Consider the following 24,886-nt stretch of genomic DNA (forward strand, 5'->3'; position numbering starts at 1 on the left):
TGAACAATTAGAACATTTGTATCACACAAAGCTTCATTTTACGCCCTCTATGAAAGGCTCATTTGTTCCAAATGGTTTGCATAAAATCTGAAAGCATGTCTCAGAATGGGATTCGCACAATCAGAGAGGGCGTACAAACACATTCCTGTGTAAGTGATTCACTTTTATTTTTTCTATTGTCAGAAGTAACACTAGGCACCTGCAAGCTGTATCTTAGTAAAAAAGGGATATAGATAAACCAACAATGTGAGTTCAGTCAACACAGTATAATTAGATATTTACATACAGGAATATTTATAAATTCAAAGAAAAGAGAGCATTCCATAAGTCACATCTGTTATGTTTTTATATGCTTATATTTCTGCCAACAACTAAAGCAGACCTTTTTCTCCTTTCCTTGTTAGTGATATAAGAGTTCACACTATTTTACCTCATATAATATGCACATTAATGGTAAGGTTACATAAATACACTGTACATATGGTATTCTAGAGGATTAAGTTTTACATTCAAGTGTAATTGTCAGATTAGATGAGGGATTTATGTTGTGGCTCAGATCACCTGAAGATATGTTGCTTTGAAGTCACTTCCTAGAGCATTTTTTGCATTGCATTTGTAAATTCCTGAGTTCATAAGCACTGGGTCTTGTATGACCAAGCTGCCCTCAACCGTCATGTGAATTCCTCCCTGTGCCGTGAAACGGTTGTTGGGGACAAGTGTGGTTCTTCCAGGTAGAGTCCATGTTATCTCAGGCTTTGGTATTCCTGCAGCGATGCAGTTAAGTGTTACTGATGAACCTCTGTGGACTCTAGTGATGGAAGGGGGTGCATTTGTGATACTTGGAGGATACACCATAACTGCAACTGGGTATGACAACGCAGATGACCCAAATGTGTTGGTGGCCTTGCAGACGTAGGTTCCCCTGTCAAATGTGGCGACCTCTTTGAGTTGAAGTGTGCCGTTTGATAAAAATGTAATTCTCCCAATAACCTGGGGCTTGTCCAGGACCAGGCCGTTTGGTAGGGTCCATGTTATTGAGGCCTGTGGCCAGCCATCCACAGAGCACGGCAGGTTCAGAATTTGGCCAAAAGTGATCTTCATGATCCCTGTTGTGCCTCGAATCACAGGCTTTCTTCCTGGTTCTAGAGCGTATCGCTTCTCTGCAGTCCCAGCCACGTTTTTCGCCAGACAACGGTAAACCCCTTTGTCAGCTGTCACTGGCTGGTCGATGCGCAACGTCCCGTTTCCTCTATAGTGAGTGAAGTGTTGATGTCTAGTGCCTGGCATCAGCACTGTGCCATTTGGCAGGATCCAAACAAACTCTGGGTTTGGCTTACCGCGGGCAGGACACTCCAGAATGACATCACTTCCATCTTGTTTTATTGGTAAAATCTCAATGTTCGGCATGGCGAAGCTTGGCTTCTCTGCTATGGATGCCACTTCAAGCTCAATTGCCAGGCTTGCTTCTCCCAAGTGATTTTTGGCCAAACACACATACTGACCCTCGTCTGTCTTCCTCACTCCACGTAGCTCTAGACTCCCATTCTTGTGGACTTGGAAGCGTCCTCCCAGGTAAGGTGTTGGCAGAGAGAGGCCGTAGGGTGCGACCCAGGAAACGCGTGGCTCAGGCTTGCCCTCCGCTCTGCAGTCGAGCAGTGTTGTCTGATAAGATACTGCCAACACTTTCATACTGCTTCTTCCACCTTGTTCATTGATGTGTGGCTCTCTTGGTTCTACTTGTATCTTAATGTTCTTGATGTCATCCCCAGCAGAACTCCTTGCCACACAAGCATACTTCCCTTGGTCGGCCAAAGTCACCTTCTTTATCACCAAAGTCCCATCATCTAAGGTTTGGTATTTGGTTGAAGAGGATGTGATGACGTCATTGCTTGGGGAGAGCCACACAATGGTTGGTGGAGGCTCCCCAGTCGCCTGACACGTCATATAGGCAGACTCTCCGAGTCGGGCCGTGAGCAACAGCTGAGCCTTGGATGTGATTCGGGGGAAGTCAGGGCCTACTTTGATGCTCACCTTCATCTCATCCTCCCCCAGTTCATTCTTAGCATGGCATGTATAGTCCCCCTCATCCTTCTTTCCCATCTGCTGCAGCAACAGTGTTCCATTCCCGAAGATGACATAGCGGCGAGAACGGGTGCCGCTGTCGTCCGACTGTAGGGCGTTGTTGATCATGGTTCCATCAGGGAGGCTCCAGGACACCTCTGGGTCAGGGAGGCCTGAGGCAACACAGTCCACCTGGAAGTTCTCCCCGGAGGTCACCCTCTTCTGAGCTGTGGCCAGATGTTCGATCTTAGGTGGCATCATGATCACCTGCACCTGGAACAGCTCCATGTCCTCACCGTTGGGCCTCTGGAACATACACAGGTAGCTACCTCCGTCTTTTTCAGTCAGCTGCAGGATCCGTAAGGTCCCATTGGAGAACACGGTGACAGGTCTCTCAGGGCTGATTATGAAAGAAATAGACACACAATATTAATGTTTTTAACAAGGGTTGGAACCGGTTCAGAGTACAGAATCGAAAACCAGAAAATAACAATTACTTGAAGAAAAGAACCCGATCCGAAAACGAAAGTGATCTATACTGTTCCGGAACAGAACTGTCATTTTAGTTAATAACATTAATAACATTATTTTATGTTACTGGCAATTTTTCTCAGTCCCACAAAAATCGCAACAAAGTGCTTCAAGGCAAGCTTCCTCCATCCTCTCTATTAACCATAAACATTTCTGTTGCATCTCACACCCTACACTGTGACTGGCAGCACAGTGTGTGTGTTTGTCTGTCATTATGATTAAACCATGCTGTTATGGCAAAATGCAATGTGCTCTTAATGACTTCACTATACAGGTTAAACCACTTACCCACTACACAGCAAACTCCTCTATCCTCCCTGATTGGTGAAGTAATTTAATGTTGAGCTAAATGTAAAAAATATAGATATATATACAGTGGGGCAAATAAATATTTAGTCAGCCACCAATTGTGCAAGTTCTCCCACTTAAAAAGATGAGAGAGGCCTGTAATTTTCATCATAGGTACACTTCAACTATGACAGACAAAATGAGAAAAAAAATCCAGAAAATCACATTGTAGGATTTTTAATGAATTTATTTGCAAATGATGGTGGAAAATAAGTATTTGGTCAATAACAAAAGTTTATCTCAATACTTTGTTATATACACTTTGTTGGCAATGACAGAGGTCAGACATTTTCTGTAAGTCTTCACAAGGTTTTCGCACACTGTTGCTGGTATTTTGGCCCATTCCTCCATGCAAATCTCCTCTAGAGCAGGGATGTTTTGGGGCTGTTGTTGGGCAACACGGACTTTCAACTCCCTCCAAAGATTTTCTATGGGGTTGAGATCTGGAGACTGGCTAGGCCACTCCAGGACCTTGAAATGCTTCTTACGAAGCCACTCCTTCGTTGCCCGGGCGGTGTGTTTGGGATCATTGTCATGCTGAAAGACCCAGCCATGTTTCATCTTCAATGCCCTTGCTGATGGAAGGAGGTTTTCACTCAAAATCTCACAATACATGGCCCCATTCATTCTTTCCTTTACACGGATCAGTCATCCTGGTCCCTTTGCAGAAAAAACAGCCCCAATGCTTCACAGTAGGTATGGTGTTCTTTGGATGCAACTCAGCATTCTTTGTCCTGCAAACACGACGAGTTGAGTTTTTACCAAAAAGTTATATTTTGGTTTCATCTGACCAAATGACATTCTCCCAATCTTCTTCTGGATCATCCAAATGCTCTCTAGCAAACTTCAGACGTGCCTGGACATGTACTGGCTTAAGCAGGGGGACACGTCTGGCACTGCAGGATTTGGGTCCCTGGCGGCGTAGTGTGTTACTGATGGTAGGCTTTGTTACTTTGGTCCCAGCTCTCTGCAGGTCATTCACTAGGTCCCCCCGTGTGGTTCTGGGATTTTTGCTCACCGTTCTTGTGATCATTTTGACCCCACCGGGGTGAGATCTTGTGTGGAGCCCCAGATCGAGGGAGATTATCAGTGGTCTTGTATGTCTACCATTTCCTAATAATTGCTCCCACAGTTGATTTCTTCAAACCAAGCTGCTTACCTATTGCAGAATCAGTCTTCCCAGCCTGGTGCAGGTCTACAATTTTGTTTCTGGTGTTCTTTTTATCAGCTCTTTGGTCTTGGCCATAGTGGAGTTTGGAGTGTGACTGTTTGAGGTTGTGGACAGGTGTCTTTTATACTGATAACAAGTTCAAACAGGTGCCATTAATACAGGTAACGAGTGGAGGACAGAGGAGCCTCTTAAAGAAGAAGTTACAGGTCTGTGAGAGCCAGAAATCATGCTTGTTTGTAGGTGACCAAATACTTGTTTTCCACCATAATTTGCAAATAAATTAATTAAAAATCCTATAATCTGATTTTCTGGATTTTGTCCCCTCATCTTGTCTGTCATAGTTGATGTGTACCTATGATGACAATTACAGGCCTCTATCATCTTTTTAAGTGGGAGAAATTGCACAATTGGTGGCTGACTAAATACTTTTTTTGCCCCACTGTATGTGTATATATATATATATCAGAGGTTTGAAAAGGAACAAAAAGGAATGACATGAGCCGGTACTTTTATGGGGTTCTAACCGGTTCAGAACTTTATTTTGCTGCTCAGAACAGTGGAACATAACAAAAAACAATTATGGTTCCGTTCAGAACGAAACAATTAGAAAATAATTTTGGTTCCAACCCCTGGTTTTTAATCAGAAATACAATATGATTTTAGTGACATTGAGAACATTTTAAAATGTATTATGTTGTAAGATACATTCTAATCAAATTATGTGCAATAATTTACACCATTTAGTTACGCTGGATTTTCAATTACAGTGTAATTACGTAATGTAACTGCACAATAGATACTTTGTATTTGTACAACGGTGCTTCTCCCATTTCCTGCTTCTCTTGTCTTACTGAATTCTGTGCCACTAGTGTTCCACTGTTTGGGAACCATGTTTAGCAGGAATTAATTGGGTGTACTCGACAGACCGTAAGGATATTTTTACACTGAAAAAAAATGATGTTTTTTTAAAGGTTCTTCCTCAACTCTTAATGTTCCTTAGAGAACTCTTGCCCGATAAAGAACCTTCTAGTTCAGTGTGGGGTTCTTGACGTGGCATCTACGGTCTTTAGAATTCTAAAAGGTTATTTAGATGGAAGCATGTCCATTTAATAGCACACAGAAAATTGGCCAGTGTTAACTAGTGTTGATATTTCAGTGTAACATTTCTAGTATTGATTCAAGAGTTAAATGAACAATCAGTGGTGTAAAAGAACACACGTGTTGGTGTTAATAACAGAGTTGAACTAAAACCACGCCAACATTACCATATTTCCCAGCATGCTCTATTGCAGCTTGATTTTTGGTTTATATCTATGTTTTTGCATGTTTCTTGATTGTATGTTTTTTCATGTGTAATATTATTCTACTCAAATATAAATAACATACGTTTTCTAAACTAATCAAATCGGTTACTTGGACTTATTGCACCCATTATTAAAATGGTTGTTCCAGTTTAGATGTTGGCTATCCCCACTCTGGGTGGCTTCCAATTGGAATTACACATCACTTTGCAAGCCAGAATAATGTGACTGGTATGCCTGATATGGCCTGTAAACTATGAAAGGCCATTGTATTAGAGTAAAACGGGCCTAAAAATGAGGCTTTATGAAATAGGTATTGTCTTAAACATTGAATTTGAATGATAACACATTCACTTAGGATCTCACTTGGTGAAGGCCACAGGCCTGAAAATGAATGAATGCAGCAACCATTTCTCTTTGACAATCAAGCACAGTCATGGGTGGTACTGGTAACTAAAATTCACTCAAAAGGCACCCTGGGCAATATGAAAATAATGCTCAACACCTTATTTGCGTAAAATATGGTGCTGAGTGTGTGTAATTCTTCAAAGAACCATCCCATTTAAGGTTATTCAGAGAACCTAAAATGGTTCTCCTATGGCATTGCTCTGGAGAACCTTGTTTTTTTTTATTTTTTAAGAATGTAGTCTCTGACAGTGGGACCCATCAGGGTTTCTGACCCTGAGATCACAGGCTGGTTGACCGTGGTCAGGCTCCAGCAGATAGCTTGTTTTGAATTACACTAATTGTGTTTGATTAAACCTCCCTGAAATTGAGGGCTGTAATAGAGTTGAGAAGTTCTTTATAAGGTCACTGGAGGGAAAGCGATTAGAATGATAGTACAGATAATTTAGCTTAATGAATAATTACAGCTATTCTTCAGTGTATTATTATTATAGGAAAACTCCTATATAGGTTTGATAACTAGCATGGTGGAGTTACCTGTAGCGATGTTCCAGCAATGTTTTGGATGGTAGCTGCCACAGAGTGCCACGGGGAGTGCCAGTGGACTCTGGACAGTGCAGGTACACAGTGGAACCATACATGGCTGTGACTCTGTGCTGTTGGGAAGGGTGGTGTGACAGTCGCAGGCTCGGGACCTCCTGCCTGGCCTTCAGGTGCAGAACTCTCCTGGCCGCACCCACTGCGTTGGTCACAGAGCACTCATACCTCCCCGAGTCTTCCGGAGAGATGTTCTTGATGTACAGCGTCCCATTGGGGAAGACAAACAGTCTCCTGCCGAGGATCTGGGAGGGTTTGACATGTACCCCTGCAGGGAGGGTCCACTTTAGCACGGGCGCAGGCTCTCCCTTGGCAGTGCAGTGGACGTACACACTTCTCCCTTCCTGGATGACGATGCTCTCCGAGGCCTCCTCATTGATGGTGGGCGGTAGCGCTGCCACGTGGATGTGAAAAGTCACTGTGTCAGCTCCGGCCGCATTGCTAGCGATACACCTATAGTCGCCTTTACTGGAGAAGTTAGCTGATTGGATCCTCAGGGTGCCGTTAGCCAGCAGAGAGGCTGACCTGTCAAGAGCTCCCACATCACGCACAAAGGTCCTGTCTGGAAGAATCCAGGAGATCTGAGCCTGGGGCTTGCCAGAGGCTACACAGTCTAAGCTTATAGCCTTCCCCAAATACACTGGGACCTCTCTGGAGTGGGGACCTATGATTTTGGGAGGCTGGGTCAGCACAGCCAGGGTAATGACCATTCGGTCCGAGCCAAATGTGTTCTGTGCCGTGCAGAGGTACTGGCCTCTGTCCTGTAGCTGAATGTTTTTAATCACAAAGGTGCCGTTCTTTACAACTTCAAATCTCTGTCCGTGTTTTGTGTTTGCTTGGACGGTAGCACCTGTTGTTGAAAAGAGAGAGAAGCACATCATTGGTACTCTGGATTAGGCTTGCGTCCTAATGTTAATGCAGTGAATTATTTTGTCGTTTTTGTCAAGGGTCTCTCTGTCAAATATTACAGCATGAGTTGAGCACACTCAGGTGATGCCATTTTGTTAATATATTATACAAATGTCTTTATTTTATTTTTATTTCACCTTTATTTTACCAGGTAGGCTAGCTGAGAACAAGTTCTCATTTACAACTGCGACCTGGCCAAGATGAAGCAAAGCAGTGCGACACAAACAACAACACAGAGTTACACATGGAATAAACAAACATACAGTCAATAATACAATAGAAAAAGTCTATATACAGTGTGTGCAAATGAGGTAGGATAAGGGAGGTATGGCAATAAATAGGCCACAGTGGCGAAATAATTACAATAGCAATTGTATAGCAATTAAACACTGGAGTGATAGATGTGCAGAAGATGAGTGTGCAAGTAGAGATACTGGGGTGCAAAGGAGCAAAATAAAAAATAAAAATAACAGTATGTGGATGAGGTAGTTGGATGGGCTGTTTATAGATGGGCTATGTACAGGTGCAGTGATCCTTGAGCTGCTCTGACAGCTGGTGCTTGAAGTTAGTGAGGGAGATTTGAGTCTCCAGCTTCAGTGATTTTTGCAGTTAGTTCCAGTCATTGGCAGCAGAGAACTGGAAGGAAAGGCGGCCAAATGAGGAATTGGCTTTTGGGGTGACCAGTGAAATATACCTGCTAGAGCGCGTGCTATGGGTGGGTGCTGCTATGGTGACCAATGAGCTGAGATAAGGCGGGGCTTTACCTAGCAAAGACTTGTCCTTACCTGGAACCAGTGTGTTTGGCGACGAATATGAAGCGTGGGCTGGCCAACGAGAGCATACAGGTCGCAGTGGTGGGTTGTATATGGGGCTTTGGTGACAAAACGGATGGCACTGTGATAGATTGCATCCAATTTGCTGAGTAGAGTGTTGGAGGCTATTTTGTAAATGACATTGCCGAAGACAAGGATCGGTAGGATAGTCTGTTTTACGAGGGTATGTTTGGCAGCATGAGTGAAAGATGCTTTGTTTGCGAAATAGGAAGCCGATTCTAGATTTAATTTTGAATTGGAGATGCTTAATGTGAGTTTGGAGGGAGAGTTTACAGTTTAACCAGATACCTATGTATTTGTAGTTGTTCACATATTCTAAGTCAGAACTGTCCAGAGTAGTGATGCTGGACAGGTGGGCAGGTGCTGGTAGCGATCGGATCATTTGAGAAACCACGGCTGTTGAGTCTGCTGATAAGAATGTGAAGATTGACAGAGTCGAAAGCCTTGGCCAGCTCGATGAATACAGATGCACAGTATTGTCTCTTATCAATGGCGGTTATGATATCGTTTAGGACCTTGAGCATGGCTGAGGTGCACCCATGACCAGCTCGGAAACCAGATTGCATTGCGGTGGGATTCGAAATGGTCGGTGATCTGTTTGTTAACTTGGCTTTCGAAGACCTTAGAAAGGCAGGGTAGGATAGATATAGGTCTGTAGGTCTGTCTAATCCTTTGCAGCCTCAATTAGCCTATGCATATATTATTTCTGCTGCTCCTTGAATGTTAACAAGCTTATAAAATATAGTATTTCTGTTGGATATTATTCTTTAAGATGGTAAGCTCACAAGAGCCTGAAGTCAAAATATTTATGCCATGCATTACAGAGAGAGTATACTGTAATTCCCTGCAGAGAGGCAATAATTGTTTCTACCCTACAAAGTCTTTCACAATAAAAGTGTTTAAATACCTGTGGAGACTTTAGTCCAGGAGAGAGCTGGCTGTGGGTCTCCTGATGCTTCACAGGGCAGCAGCACATCACCCTCAGCCAGGGCAGACACACTGACTGTGTTCACAGAGCTGATCCTAGGCTTCACCCCACTACCCATCAAGTTGGGGAATGGCAGGGCCGTGCTCAGCCTCCTCTGGCCCAAGTGGCTGTAGTGCCAGCGGCTGCCGTACAGGACACTGGCTGTGGAGTAGGGCCTGTTGGTGGGCACGGGGAGGGAGGTGGTGGGGGGCACAGGCCAGTAGTTGTATGACGGAGTGGGAGGCTGGTAGTGAGGTCTAGGTGTAGGGTGACTGATCTTGGGCTTAGTTGTCACTCTCTTCCCTAGCTGTGAAATACGGTCCAGCTGAGCCTGTCTGTATCTGTTTCTGAGCTTGGAGAGCATTAAGAGGTCCTGCTGTCGGGTCCTGCTCGCTGGGCCTGGGCTCCTGTGGGGTGGGTGGTAGGTCAGCGGGGCTGCCATGCCACTGCCCGGTGAAGCAGAGATGAACGCTGTGGGCCTGACAGTCTCAGCTGTGATTTCTGGTCGATTGGTGACCCCAACTCCCCGGCCCCCTGGGTGGGGGAAAAGCATGGGCCTCTCCGTAAAGAAAGGATGTGGCCCTGAACCATGAACTGAGGGCCACACTTGTAAGCGGCTATAAGGCCAATAGGGGGTGGGAGCGCGGGGTGGAGGGGTGGTTTGAACTCTCATTTGGACATTCTGTTGGTAGATCCAGGGGTGGATGGGGAGACTGGGACTGTCAGGTTTCATTTGAGAGTGATCCTCCTCCTTTTTATATGAGTTTCTGTGTGTGTTCCTCAGAAAATCCTCCCGAGCAACACTGCCTTTTGCAACGGTTCTCAAATGTGTTTGTGTCTTATCTTGTGATTTTTTAGGAGTTGGATTTAGAAAATGTACTTTTGTTAAAGGGGTTTCTGGCTTTGCAGCTCCTTTATCTGAAACGTCAAGTTTAGTCAGTACGGGTGTTGCCATAGCAACCGTATCATGTGACAAATGAGGTTTTAAATGAATGTTATAATTAATATGAGTGTGCTTTGTTGTCGTTGTTATCTTTGGGGATGTTTGCCTGTTTTGGGTTGTCTGTCTAATAACATCCTGTTTTTTTAAGTTCTCCCATGTCCTCTCCTGTCCAGGCACCTCAGTTGGGGGAGGTAGATTTTCTGCTGAGGTGATTGTCTCTGGTGTAGGCACATGCTCTCTGTTTGAAAGGTTAACTATACTAAGGTCTTTCATCTCTGGTGTTAATGATTTTATGTGAATGCTATCTGATTTGTCTGTAGCAGTGTTAGGATTAATGATCGGATCAACAGGCTCATTGTCATCATGTGTTGAAATAGTGGGTATGTGTTCTGGAATATTGTCCTCCATTTTAGAATTGTCGTTTTGCGGTGCAGTAGATTCTTGTTTTTCCACTCTTGTTGCGGGTTGAGGGAGTGTCGTCTGTGGTTTGTGTGATGAGGGGAGGGAGGGTTTCTGAGGTCGAACCCGTCTCTGTGGGGGTCTGCCCCGTCTGTAAGGGGGTCTTCGTCTGTTTGTCCAAATAGGATTGTTCTTCTGGTTCACTCTCTCTCTCTCCCTCCCCACATGCTTGTCTTCTAGATGCATTGGTTGTGTGACGGATTGAGGAGCTTCTGTAACAGACAGATTTATGACCGAGTCTGAATCTGGGTTTGGACCTCCTCTACCTCTACCACGGTTCACAAGTAATGCTTTCCCTCTTGGGGCCTGTGTCACATGTTTTCTAGGTGGAGGACGTAAAGGTTCAGGTCGCTTTTCGGAAAAGTCCAATTCACCTTCTGTTTCCGTGTGGTGACTTGTTTTAGAATGGCTCTTGGTGGGCTTTTTAGTTGTGGTTGTTCTGGTAGTTGAAGGAGGAGCAGTAGTAGTTGTTGTTGTTGTGGTTGTTGTAGTTTTTCTCATGGTAGTGGTAGTAGGAGTAATAGTGGTAGTAGGAGTAGTAGTGGTAGTAGGAGTAGTAGTGGGTTTAGGAGTAGTAGTAGTAGTAGTAGTGGGTTTAGGAGTAGTAGTGGTAGTAGTAGTGGGTTTAGGAGTAGTAGTAGTAGTAGTAGTGGGTTTAGGAGTAGTAGTAGTAGTAGTGGGTTTAGGAGTAGTAGTGGTAGTAGTAGAAGTAGTGGGTTTAGGAGTAGTAGTGGTAGTAGTAGTAGTAGTGGGTTTAGGAGTAGTAATAGTGGTTTTGGCTGTCATTGTCGTTGCTGTTTTTGTTGTTGGTGTAGTTGGTGGTCTTGTAGGCGGTAGTGTCGGAGGTTTAGCATTAGCTTTGGCTAGGATCTCAGCCCAGCGGTTGGGGTCGAGCTCCTTGACAGACTTATTAGGTTTCCTCTTGTTATCCTTGATCCTCTTCCCTTTCATACCAGGGCGTAAAAACCCTCCAGGGTACCTCTGTTGTCCACCCACCCTCTTAGGAGACTGCGTAGCATGGGGGCCTTTTATCTCCTGGAACCCTGACCCCTCACCTTCATCCTCCTTACTCCCAAACAAAGGTGATTCTCCTCTGGCTGTTTCAACACCAGGTGATTCTTTCTCTACCTCTTCTCTTGCATCCGAGTCTTTCTCCCCTGTAACAACCACGAGATGAGCCAACATGTCTACTCCATAGAGGTTAGCAGCCAAACAGCTGTACTCCCCAGCGTCCTCATGAGTTGTCTTTTTGATCACCAGGGATCCATTTTGATTGACGTAGACCCTCCCCTTTGGTTGCGACGGTTGTAGGATCTGATTTTTAGGGAGGTACCAGCGTGTCTCGCTAGGCTGTGCTGAGTTCACATAGCAGGGGAGTGAGAGGGACTCCCCGCTCTCCACTTCCATCTTCTTCCCATTTAGAGTGTTCGGACTGAGCAGGCGTTCTTTCACTGTCAACCTCACAGGCACCATGTCCACATCAGTCTCTGTGCGGACTAGACAGTGATACAGCCCAGAGTCAGACACACTAGCATTTCCAATGACCAGGCTGCCTCCCTCAGACACCAGCCGGGAATTAGATTCTTCCAGGATAGATAGATCTGGGAGCATCCACTCCACAGACTGTGACCCTGAACTGATAACTGTACACCCCAGACTGACCTCTGAACCCTCCAGCACAGATTGAACTCTCCCAGGGCTTCCTCTCTTTATTAGGGCCCAGGAGGAAGTCACATCCTCCTGCTCTCCCCTACCACTGATGTGCTTGGAGATGAATGTGGTAAAGTCCAGCACCAGTTTTTTCGTGGTGGTTTGCCGTCTGTTCAGCTGCAGGGTGACCCTTGGTTGGAGGAGCCACGTCGGTTCAGCCATTAAGTGTCCTTTGAGATCTGTAAAGTAAGGGGATTCCTCATTGTGTCCCTGGGAGTACTGAAACGTGACTCTGCTGGTGTTCTCCCTCCTCATCCCCCTCTCCAAGAGAGCAGGGCTCTCGTAGTAGTAGGCCACCAGCCTCCAGAGGTTCTGCAGAGCGTCCCGGTCGATCTCACACTCCAGCAGGCTGACCAGGCTCACGTTGACCGCCACCTCCCCGGACGTCCGCAGGTTCTCCCATGTCACGGAGGAGCTCTCGCTGGGCCGCCGGACATCGCAGGCCACATGTGCTTTGTTCCCGTGGTTGTCGGTCAGGATGAATGTGAGGTGGCCCAGGGGACGTTCCAGGTCCCTGGTGTAGGGCAGGTCGGGCTCTGAGTCCGCATCGTCCCAGCCGGGGCTGTCCCACTGCTTCAGATCGGACACCAGAGTGGGCCGCTCACAGACCAGCTGGCCAGCAGACAGTCCCAGGACCTGGCTGCCATTTAAGGACTGAGGTGAGGAGCAGACAGCACAGCTCTCACCAGAGGCAGCGTCCCGCTCCTTCTTACACTTAATCACTCCTGACAGAGAGAGACCGAGAGACAGAGAGACAGAGAGACAGACAAACAGACAAACAGACAGACAAAGAGAGAGAGTGAGAGTGAAAGAGAAAGAAAGAAGAGGTGAGGGTGTCAGAATTGTCATTTTTCAGTTTGTTTACCTTAAAGTTGGTTCAGAGAAAGTTACAGATTACTGCACGCTAATTAGAGCATTGTTTAGTGATCGAGTCATGCAACTATTTATAAATATTAGCAGTCCAACTGGGTCAGAGGAAACAGCACATAAACACTCACATTGATGTATTATACACATGGGCCCAATCATTGTTGTGAAGTGAATGACAAATATGTATGTGTTGGAGTGTATGGCAGACACTGGAGAAATATACAGCACAAACAACTAAAGAGAGAGAGAGATAGGGCAGAGAGACAGAAAGAGAAAGAGAGAGACAGGAGAGAGAGAGAGGGCAGAGAGACAGAAAGAGAAAGAGAGAGAGACAGGAGAGAGAGATAGGACAGAGAGACAGAAAGAGAAAGAGAGAGAGACAGGAGAGAGAGAGAGGGCAGAGAGACCGAAAGAGAGAGACAGATAGACAGGAGAGAGAGAGAGAGAGAGAGGTCAGAGAGACAAAGAGATACATAGAGACTGGAAAGAGAGAGAGAGAGAGAGAGGCCTCACCCTCATGTTTGTTGTTCCACTCTAGCAGCCACTGGAGATGGCAGTCACAGGTCCAAGGGTTGCCATGCAGGGAGAGCAGCTCCAGTTTGCTGAGGGGCATCAGGGTCCCAGGCTGGAGGTAGTGCAGCTGGTTGTCCGACAGGTGGAGGTGACGCAGCCCAGAGCTCCAGAAGTTCCCCAGGAGAGAGAGGGTGATGAAGCTGTGTGGGTGGAGGTCCCTCAGCTTGTTGCCCTCTAGCTGTAGGAGTTTTAATGATGTTAGCCCACTGAAGGTGTACGGCTCGATGAAGTCTATGTTGTTGCGGTCCAGGTGGAGTCGCACCAGGCTGACCAAGCCCTCAAACATACCAGGGGTGACGGCCTCCAGCTTGTTGTAGCTCAGCTTCAGAATCTGACAAGAAATAGAAATTGGTTTAAAAAATGTAACATTTAAATGTTTTACAATATGGTTGCCTGTAGACAAGTGACTGAATATTTAACAGTGAGACACAATCCCCTGACTGTTATGCATCTATGTAGGTTATCCTTCTTGTCTTGAATGAGACGACAGACTCCCCTTGGTGCCAGCCTGTCTGTCGGGGGAACTCACCTGCAGAGAGCGCAGGCTGTAAAATGCTCCTGGAGACACGGTCGTGATATCATTCCCATGGAGCATAAGCATCTCCAGCTGGCGGAGTTGTGTGAACTCTGACCCCCCCACGGCCTGGAGGCTGTTATAGCTACACAGAGAGACATCGAGAGGGAGGGACAACATGAGAAGGAGCCTGCCTGTGTGAAATATAAACAAGTAAAGAGCCAATAATCCTGAGAAATCCTCAAAGACATGGAACAGATCAATCCTTTGGCAGGGAAAGTTGTTTAATTCCAACCCCCCACATGTACCGTAGATTGTTGGGTGCAAGTACAGGGCGTTCTTTAAAAACGATTATATATCAGTTCAATTCCCATAACCCAGAGCACCCCATAGTTTCTTGTAAATAGGCTACCATGTTATACTGGGCTGTCAAATAAAGTGTAACCAGAACATGTTGGCCTATTATATTGGATATTATTAAGATAGAGGACCCGACAGTCTGCTTACACTGAACAAAAATAGAGACACAACATGTACAGTGTTGGTCCCATCTTTCATGAGCTGAAATAATAAATATTTCTCACACATTTTGTGCACAAATTTGTTTACATCCCTGTTCGTGAGAATTTCTCCATTGCCAAGATAATCCATCCACCTGACAGGTGTGGCATATCAAGAAGCTGATTGAACAGCATGATCATTAAAATGGTACCTGCTGTCTCGACCTCTGAATGCTCGGCTATGAAAAGCCACCTGACATTTAGTCCTGAGGTACTGACCTGTTTGGTGCACCCTCTACAAACACTGTGGTTATTATTTTACACTGCTGGTCATCTACGAACATTTGAACATCTTGAAGAACAATCTGGCCTTAATGGCCATATACTCTTATAATCCCCACATGGCACAACCAGAAGAGGACTGACCAGCCCGCAGAGCTTGGTTCATCTCTAGGTTTCTGCCTTTCTAGGGAGTGTTTCCTAGCCACGGTGCTTCTACATATGCATTGCGGTCCACGAAAGTAAGTCCACAAAGTGAACATTTTTGTATGGAGGTCAATGAGAGAGTGTTGACTTTTGTTAACACATTGTTAATTTGCTACGTGAGGCGTATTTGATAGAATAGAAGTTTCATCATGGTTAGGCTGTTATGTTTTTATTTAACTAGGCAAGTTAGTTAAGACCAAATTCTTATTTACAATGACTGCCTGGGCAAAACACAGACGATTCTGGGCCAATTGTGCACCGCCCTATGTGCCTCCCAATCACGGCCAGATGTGATGCTGCCTGGATTCAAACTAGGTACTGCAGTGACACCTCTTGCATTGAGATGCGGTGTCTTAGACCACTAAACCACTCGGGAGCAATGGCTATGAACGTGTTGCTATAAGTGGACTCACGTGACATTTCGGCAACTTTGAAAAAACAACAACTTTATATTGAGTTGTGCTTGTTGTCAGAGATAGAGGACTCATCATGGATATGATCTGTTTTGGCAAAATGGCTTCCACCATTTTAAAGTAGTCACCTGGGTGGGGATTCATCTGAGTTGGGAGCAAACAGCCAATGAAGAAGAAGAAAAATGGACTACTTTAACATGGAGATAGACTCAGTAGCGCTGCCCGCGCTGTCACAGACACTATAATGTTCACACGCATATCTGCCCTCTTATTGCCTAGAATGGTCCCACCTGATTTTGCTGCCTCCCTCCCGACTTCCATCTTTCAGGACATGCATTACCATTGTTAGAGCGGTCACTTGACCGTCTTGACAATATAATAGACAATCCTTGGGAAGGTATACACTTGTTTCCCCGTGGACCGGTTTGTACATGAAACATTCTCCATTCAGGCTACAAAGGTGCAGATATCCTCCTTAACTCTATTTAATGGCATGCTCTCTGGACAGACGAGTCAAACATATAACCTTTGGCCTCAATTAGAAATGTTATGTTTGTCGAAAACCAAACACTGCGTTCAAACAGAAGAACCTCATCCCAAACGTCAAGAATGGTGGTGGGAGTGTGATAGTTTGGGGATGCTTTGCTGCCTCTGCACCTGGACCTATCAATGACACAACCATGAATTCTGCATTGTATCAGAAGATTCTAGAAGAGAATGTCAGGCTATCCGTTCTTGTGCTGAAGCTGAACCGAAAGTTAATCATGCAGCAAGACAATGTTCCTAACCTGACATGCAGATCTACCAAAGAATGGCTGCAGAAGAAGAAATTCCGCATTTTAAAATGGCCTAGACAAAGTCCGTACCGAAACCCCGTGGGAATGTTGTGGCAGGACCTGACGCCAGCTGTCCACACAAGGAAACCAGAACATGACATTTTGCAAACACTCCATCACATGACTATAGCTCACAACCTTGTCACACTCCAGAACATGACATTTTGACATCGTCACATGATGAAAGCACTCCAGAACATGACATTTTGACATCATATCATTAAATATAACATTTCTACAGTATTTGGAATACAGGAGCAGTCTTACCCCAGGTTAACCCTCTCTGTGTCCTTGGGCAGGTTACGTGGGGCAGAGGTGAGGTGGCGGAAGGTGCAGTGTACCTCCTTGATGCCAGGGCAGCTGCAGCCTCTGGGGCATGGGACACACAGGGCCAGCGGAGAGAGGAGCAGCACCAGCAATAACAGCACTGCCCTCAGTCTCAGCCAGGGAGCCAGGACAGTGACACCCTCAGCAGCCATGGCAGGTCTCTCACGCCATCATCCGACCTGGGACAACATGAAGACACAGGAGGGAAGGTTAGTGTGCTTCAGCAGTTTCACTTTGTAAATGGTATAGCTATTGTTATTGTGATTGAACATTTGCAAACTCTAGAATACCTGTAATAGTGCAAATAAATCAAAATCTTCTTAAGTGGTAGTACAACATGCTAACATTACAAAAGCACAAAGGGCTGGAGTGGTATTAAACTGTTGAAAGTAGGTCTAGCTACAGTGTTTTGTTATATTCATTGCTGCATCTCTTGCTTTCGTAACGTTGTCCTTCACTCTTAGAAAAAAAGGGTTCTTTGGCTGTCCCCATAGGAGCATCCTTTTTTGTCCCAGCCAGGTAGAATGGAACCCAAAAAGGTTCTACTTGAAACCAAAAGGGTTTAAATTGCAACCAAAAGGTTTCTTCAAAGGGTTCTCCTATCGGGACATCCGAAGAACCCTTTAACGTTAAGAGTGTAGGAATTATGGGAATTAATTTTAGAATATTGTTTTAGATGTTTCATATCCAAATGCATGGAGCTGCTGCTGAATTCATAGGGGAAAAAAACCCATAAGATTCTTCCTTAGAAAATGCAAAGCATTAAATACTTATTGCATGCCTGTGCTAGCAGGCCTACGCATTCAAGAGCTCAATTACAAAATCCTCCTTCAAAAGGTTGATGACAAGTACAGTGCCTCCCAAACTGCAAAATATTCACCTTGAGGGCAATAAAACAAGCTACAGTTTCTTGTGTTGTTGGTGCGTTGCCTTGTGTGGACCTTGGTGGTTAGAGGCTAAGCTGTTTGTCATGCCGTGTGTGCAGAGGGTCTATGAGGGAGACATGATTTATCATGTCTGTCGTTGGTATGATAATGACCCATGATGAGTGAGCCAATTTTGGACAGTTTCCTCCCTCCCCCTCTTCCTGTCCCACCACCTTTGCTGACCCCAGCTTCATGTTGAAATACCCATCTGAGTGAGAATAAAACATACTGACAGCCCAGGCCAGCCCAGCCTAAAGGGACCCTGTAAGAGAGTGAAAATACACTCTGTCTGAGGATGACAGGAGTTGGTGTACGAGTAATACGACCATAATATAGTCTTCAATCTGACTCCATTATCATGTGAATGCTGTTGGTCCATAAGCGTATCCGATGGGTCTAGTCAAGGAAGCTAGCCTTGCATTACCACTCTGAATACTGTACACTGAGTTTACAAAACACCTGTTCTTTCTATGACAGACTGACCAGGTGAATCCAGGTGAAAGCTATGATCCCTTATTGATGTCACTTTTTAAATACACTTCAATCAGTGTAGATGAAGGGAAGGAGACAGTTAAAGAAGTTAAAGAAGGTTTTTTAAGTCTTGAGACAATTGAGACATGAATTGTGTATGTGTGCCATTCAGAGGGTGAATTGGCAAGACAGAAGATTTAAGTGCCTTTGAATGGGGTATGGTAGTAGGTGCCAGGTGCACTGGTTTTGTGTCAAGAACTGCAACGCTGCTGGGTTATTCACGCTCAACAGTTTTCCGTGTGTATCAAGAATGGTCCACCACTCAAAGGACATCCAGCCAACTTGACACCACTGTAGGAAGCATTGGAGTCAACATGGGCCAGCATCCCTGTAGAACGCTTTCAACACCTTGTGGAGTCCATGCTTTGACAAATTAAGGCTGTTCTGTGAAGACGGTGAGGTACAACTCAATATTAGGAAGGTGTTCCTAATGTTTTAGGGGAGGCAGGGTAGCCTAGTGGTTAGAGCGTTGGATTAGTAACCAGAAGGTTGCGAGTTCAAACCCCCGAGGTGACAAGGTACAAATCTGTCGTTCTGCCCCTGAATAGGCAGCCTGTTCCCAGGCCGTCATTGAAAATAAGAATGTGTTCTTAACTGACTTGCCTGGTTAAATAAAGGTAAAATTTAAAAAAATTAAAAATAAATACATTTATACACTCAGTAAGATACATGTGTCCAAGATAACCTTTATGCAATTATTAAGAAGCTGAGAGCTTGCAATTAATGTCAGCATTAAATGATTGAGTTAACCTTAGCTCAGAGCTGCAAAGTTAAGAGGCCAAGCATATCTGCTATTTGTAGTGTGAATAACATTTATCATTAGACCATACATAAAATAATAATTCACAGAATAATACTCAGACAGGCAGGACTACCTTTCATATTCATTTAAAAGTAATCAGATTTATTACAGTTATGCAATAAGAATACACTTATCAAATGGTTCCTACCTAGCCAGCTAGCAAACGTTCACCGTCTACCGAATAGCAGCACTGTAGAAACTATTACACTCAACTGAACGACTTGATTAGTGTAGTGTTAGCTAGCTACATAGTTGTCTTTGCTGTCTTCGTATCCAAGATAATTGTGTAGTTTAGAGTGTGTAGTTTTAGAGTGATTATCTTAATTTACCGAGGTTAGCTAGCCAGCTATTTGTCATCCTTAACGTAGGAGACACTGCTAGCTAGCCAACAGCTAGCCAACGTCTACCGAATAGAACTTCCGCACTCAACAACCCGGTCGCATTCCGCTTCGCTCCACAGGTAGTATCACATTTTCATTTCATTTCATTACAGTACAACGGTTTGATTTGTTTGATCGTAGCTAGCTACAAAGCTAGCTACATAGCCGTCTTTGTATCAAAGATAATTGTGTAGTCTAGAGCGATTTTCTAGGTTAGCTAGCCAGCTATTGTCGTTCTTTTAACGCAACGTAACGTAATCAACACTGCTAGCTAGCCAGCTAGCCCCCGAATAGCAGCACTGTAGAAACTATTACACTCAACGGAACGACTTGATTAGTGTAGTGTCAACAACGCAGCCACTGCCAGCTAGCCTACAAAGTCAACAACGCAGCCACTGCCAGCTAGCCTACTTCAGCAGTACTGTATCATTTTAATCATTTTCGTCAATAAGATTCTTGCTACGTAAGCTTAACTTTCTGAACATTCGAGACGTGTAGTCCACTTGTCATTTCAATCTCCTTTGCATTAGTGTAGCCTCTTGTGTAGCCTGTCAACTATGTGTCTGTCTATCCCTGTTCTCTCCTCTCTGCACAGACCATACAAACGCTCCACACCGCGTGGCCGCGGCCACCCTAATCTGGTGGTCCCAGCGCGCACGACCCACGTGGAGTTCCAGGTCTCCGGTAGCCTCTGGAACTGCCGATCTGCGGCCAACAAGGCAGAGTTCATCTCAGCCTATGCCTCCCTCCAGTCCCTCGACTTCTTGGCACTGACGGAAACATGGATCACCACAGATAACACTGCTACTCCTACTGCTCTCTCTTCGTCCGCCCACGTGTTCTCGCACACCCCGAGAGCTTCTGGTCAGCGGGGTGGTGGCACCGGGATCCTCATCTCTCCCAAGTGGTCATTCTCTCTTTCTCCCTTACCCATCTGTCTATCGCCTCCTTTGAATTCCATGCTGTCACAGTTACCAGCCCTTTCAAGCTTAACATCCTTATCATTTATCGCCCTCCAGGTTCCCTCGGAGAGTTCATCAATGAGCTTGATGCCTTGATAAGCTCCTTTCCTGAGGACGGCTCACCTCTCACAGTTCTGGGCGACTTTAACCTCCCCACGTCTACCTTTGACTCATTCCTCTCTGTCTCCTTCTTTCCACTCCTCTCCTCTTTTGACCTCACCCTCTCACCTTCCCCCTACTCACAAGGCAGGCAATACGCTCGACCTCATCTTTACTAGATGCTGTTCTTCCACTAACCTCATTGCAACTCCCCCAAGTCTCCGACCACTACCTTGTATCCTTTTCCCTCTCGCTCTCATCCAACACTTCCCACACTGCCCCTACTCGGATGGTATCGCGCCGTCCCAACCTTCGCTCTCTCTCCCCGCTACTCTCTCCTCTTCCATCCTATCATCTCTTCCCTCTGCTCAAACCTTCTCCAACCTATCTCCTGATTCTGCCTCCTCAACCCTCCTCTCCTCCCTTTCTGCATCCTTTGACTCTCTATGTCCCCTATCCTCCAGGCCGGCTCGGACCTCCCCTCCCGCTCCGTGGCTCGACGACTCATTACGAGCTCACAGAACAGGGCTCCGGGCAGCCGAGCGGAAATGGAGGAAAACTCGCCTCCCTGCGGACCTGGCATCCTTTCACTCCCTCCTCTCTACATTTTCCTCTTCTGTCTCTGCTGCTAAAGCCACTTTCTACCACTCTAAATTCCAAGCATCTGCCTCTAACCCTAGGAAGCTCTTTGCCACCTTCTCCTCCCTCCTGAATCCTCCTCCCCCCCTCCTCCCTCTCTGCAGATGACTTCGTCAACCATTTTGAAAAGAAGGTCGACGACATCCGATCCTCGTTTGCTAAGTCAAATGACACCGCTGGTTCTGCTCACACTGCCCTACCCTGTGCTCTGACCTCTTTCTCCCCTCTCTCTCCAGATGAAATCTTGCGTCTTGTGACGGCCGGCCGCCCAACAACCTGCCCGCTTGACCCTATCCCCTCCTCTCTTCTCCAGACCATTTCCGGAGACCTTCTCCCTTACCTCACCTCGCTCATCAACTCATCCCTGACCGCTGGCTACGTCCCTTCCGTCTTCAAGAGAGCGAGAGTTGCACCCCTTCTGAAAAACCTACACTCGATCCCTCCGATGTCAACAACTACAGACCAGTATCCCTTCTTTCTTTTCTCTCCAAAACTCTTGAACGTGCCGTCCTTGGCCAGCTCTCCCGCTATCTCTCTCAGAATGACCTTCTTGATCCAAATCAGTCAGGTTTCAAGACTAGTCATTCAACTGAGACTGCTCTTCTCTGTATCACGGAGGCGCTCCGCACTGCTAAAGCTAACTCTCTCTCCTCTGCTCTCATCCTTCTAGACCTATCGGCTGCCTTCGATACTGTGAACCATCAGAGCCTCCTCTCCACCCTCTCCGAGTTGGGCATCTCCGGCGCGGCCCACGCTTAGATTGCGTCCTACCTGACAGGTCGCTCCTACCAGGTGGCGTGGCGAGAATCTGTCTCCTCACCACGTGCTCTAACCACTGGTGTCCCCCAGGGCTCTGTTCTAGGCCCTCTCCTATTCTCGCTATACACCAAGTCACTTGGCTCTGTCATAACCTCACATGGTCTCTCCTATCATTGCTATGCAGACGACACACAATTAATCTTCTCCTTTCCCCCTTCTGATGACCAGGTGGCGAATCGCATCTCTGCATGTCTGGCAGACATATCAGTGTGGATGACGGATCACCACCTCAAGCTGAACCTCGGCAAGACGGCGCTGCTCTTCCTCCCGGGGAAGGACTGCCCGTTCCATGATCTCGCCATCACGGTTGACAACTCCATTGTGTCCTCCTCCCAGAGCGCTAAGAACCTTGGCGTGATCCTGGACAACACCCTGTCGTTCTCAACTAACATCAAGGCGGTGGCCCGTTCCTGTAGGTTCATGCTCTACAACATCCGCAGAGTACGACCCTGCCTCACACAGGAAGCGGCGCAGGTCCTAATCCAGGCACTTGTCATCTCCCGTCTGGATTACTGCAACTCGCTGTTGGCTGGGCTCCCTGCCTGTGCCATTAAACCCCTACAACTCATCCAGAACGCCGCAGCCCGTCTGGTGTTCAACCTTCCCAAGTTCTCTCACGTCACCCCGCTCCTCCGCTCTCTCCACTGGCTTCCAGTTGAAGCTCGCATCCGCTACAAGACCATGGTGCTTGCCTACGGAGCTGTGAGGGGAACGGCACCTCAGTACCTCCAGGCTCTGATCAGGCCCTACACCCAAACAAGGGCACTGCGTTCATCCACCTCTGGCCTGCTCGCCTCCCTACCACTGAGGAAGTACAGTTCCCGCTCAGCCCAGTCAAAACTGTTCGCTGCTCTGGCCCCCCAATGGTGGAACAAACTCCCTCACGACGCCAGGACAGCGGAGTCAATCACCACCTTCCGGAGACACCTGAAACCCCACCTCTTTAAGGAATACCTAGGTTAGGATAAAGTAATCCTTCTCACCCCCCTTAAAAGATTTAGATGCACTATTGTAAAGTGGCTGTTCCACTGGATGTCATAAGGTGAATGCACCAATTTGTAAGTCGCTCTGGATAAGAGCGTCTGCTAAATGACTTAAATGTAATGATGTAAAAATGTAAAAGTCTTCGATGTCAAAAGATACTAAATATCTAAAAGTCTAAAGGTATTAAACCCCACTATAGTGTAATGGAACCCTATACCAGGAGGTTTACAATGACTCCATGAACAAAGTTTCCACCAGTCTTTTGTTCTCTGTGGGAATGTCCGGCGCTGGAGGAAGCCACGGATAAGGTATGTTTGACTCTTGTGATAGATGTCAGATGGTCAGCCATCCAGGCATGGCCATAAATCATGATGGAGTCATCACGCTGGGCCTCGGCGCCTGCAAGTCGCTAGACACATCTTCATCACTGGCCTTCATCATCATCTCTTTATTTTTAGACTACAACCCAAAACACAGCACGCACACATCACTGATGACAGGAGTGGAAATAGAGAGAGGTTTGTGGTTACAGCAGTCTATGCTACATGTTTGCTAGCCGTAAAAGTTTGTTAGCTGTGCTTTTAAATCATTGTCAGTAGGTGATCATGCAGGCTTTGCTGGGTCTAAACCGTATTGTGTGAAAATGTACAAATGTATACCACAGTACTGAAAACACTCTCCAATCTTTGGTGCACACCTGATGACATGTCACGTACCACCAAAAGTTCATAACAAGTAACTACCAGTCAGTTGGTCCTTACATTGATGGGTTTAACACAACCCACAGCTATACACTAGAGTGGACTTTCTCTCCAGTCTTAAACCACCTGGCAGAGCTGAGGCACCACATGCCTGTAATGTATAATATATCTAATTCAGATCGAAATCACATGTGCTGTCTGGGAGTCAAAATAACACATATATGACACCCATATGTTTCCCATATATGACGTAATGTATGTTATGAAGAACCTTCACACTTTTTATTGAGATTTCAAGCAAATTGAAGATGCCATTTTAAATATTCAATTTTAGGGATATAATAAAATGAGTCTCTCGGACTGTAAAATGTTGGACTAAAGCCCCTTTTCCACATGTCTGTCTTTACTCTGAATTGTGATTAAGCGCTTCACTATGAATTGCGGTTATGTATATCCTAACCACAGGTCAATCAGTCCAAAATGACAGGAACCATATAAAATAACATTCATGTATGTCTTGATTTAAGTGTTGAATTAGTTTCCAACTAGAATTGACTGTTTCTTATAGGTAAATGCTGTGTGTTTAAATAGCCTGTATGTTGACAAATCAAAGATTCTTCAGGCAATTGCTCTTTTGATAACGTATGGTAAATGAATTCAGTCAGACTTGGCGTCAGTTGATTATTCACCTAAGAAAGGAATTTTGTGCATCAGCAATAACTTCTTGCACCAACAACAATGTGAACTTCACTATGTGGCAATATTCTTCAACTCTTGTCAAATACTGTATGTTGCTTACCTGGAAATTCCTCCAAGAAAAAGTGGGTTGACAGCAGTCTTCACAGTAGACAATAAGACACCAGTTCGGTCAAGGAGTGAGGTATCCAGTCTGTTTTTAGTCTTGTTGTGACGCTCGGAGGTAAACCAAGCAGCACTAGGTCTGTGTTAGGAGTGATGGAGGAGAGTTGGGTCTGTTTTAGAGAGGTGGGACCCTAGCTGAGTCTGCACTGGTCCACCCAGCCACACACATCTGGATTAGAGCTTAACTCTAACCCACTCCTCTCTTCCTGAGAGCCTGGCTATACAGGGGAGGAATGCAGTGCTCTGGCTCTGCCTTTGCTTCTCTCTCCTCCACCCCCTCTATTCTCTCTCTCTCTCTCCACCCTCCCCTCTCTTATTCTAACACTGTGATTATTTCTATCCTTTGGCTTGTCTGGTTAGTTTTTTCATGGAATATCATTAATGTAAAGATGATACATTTATAGTGTTTTGCATATTTTCAGATATAT

At 45.7% G+C, this 24,886-nt stretch overlaps 1 protein-coding gene across 1 annotated transcript; it reads right to left on the bottom strand.

Moving 5' to 3' along the window:
• Positions 1-142: 142 nt before the first annotated feature.
• Positions 143-24,671, bottom strand: si:ch211-159i8.4 (matrix-remodeling-associated protein 5). Its single transcript, XM_029659243.2, has 7 exons — positions 24,397-24,671; positions 16,695-16,933; positions 14,208-14,337; positions 13,619-14,009; positions 9,064-12,960; positions 6,355-7,264; positions 143-2,461 (listed from the first exon to the last, which is right to left on the bottom strand). The coding sequence occupies exons 2-7, from the start codon at positions 16,904-16,906 to the stop codon at positions 553-555; spliced, it is 7,449 nt and encodes a 2,482-aa protein (XP_029515103.2). The 5' UTR covers positions 16,907-16,933; positions 24,397-24,671; the 3' UTR covers positions 143-552.
• Between the last annotated feature and the right edge of the window lie 215 nt (positions 24,672-24,886).

This window comes from Oncorhynchus nerka, linkage group LG5, assembly GCF_034236695.1.
Source record: "Oncorhynchus nerka isolate Pitt River linkage group LG5, Oner_Uvic_2.0, whole genome shotgun sequence".
Taxonomy (NCBI): domain Eukaryota; kingdom Metazoa; phylum Chordata; class Actinopteri; order Salmoniformes; family Salmonidae; genus Oncorhynchus; species Oncorhynchus nerka.

Bases quoted from the DNA above. Each gene is read 5' to 3' on its own strand.
- si:ch211-159i8.4 (XM_029659243.2), bottom strand. From the start codon at position 16,906: ATGGCTGCTGAGGGTGTCACTGTCCTGGCTCCCTGGCTGAGACTGAGG. The intron at 14,338-16,694 runs GTAAGACTGCTC...CTCTCTGTGTAG, and splicing joins ACAGAGAGGGTTAACCTGGG to CTATAACAGCCTCCAGGCCG. The intron at 7,265-9,063 runs GTATTTAAACAC...TTTCAACAACAG, and splicing joins CTGGACTAAAGTCTCCACAG to GTGCTACCGTCCAAGCAAAC.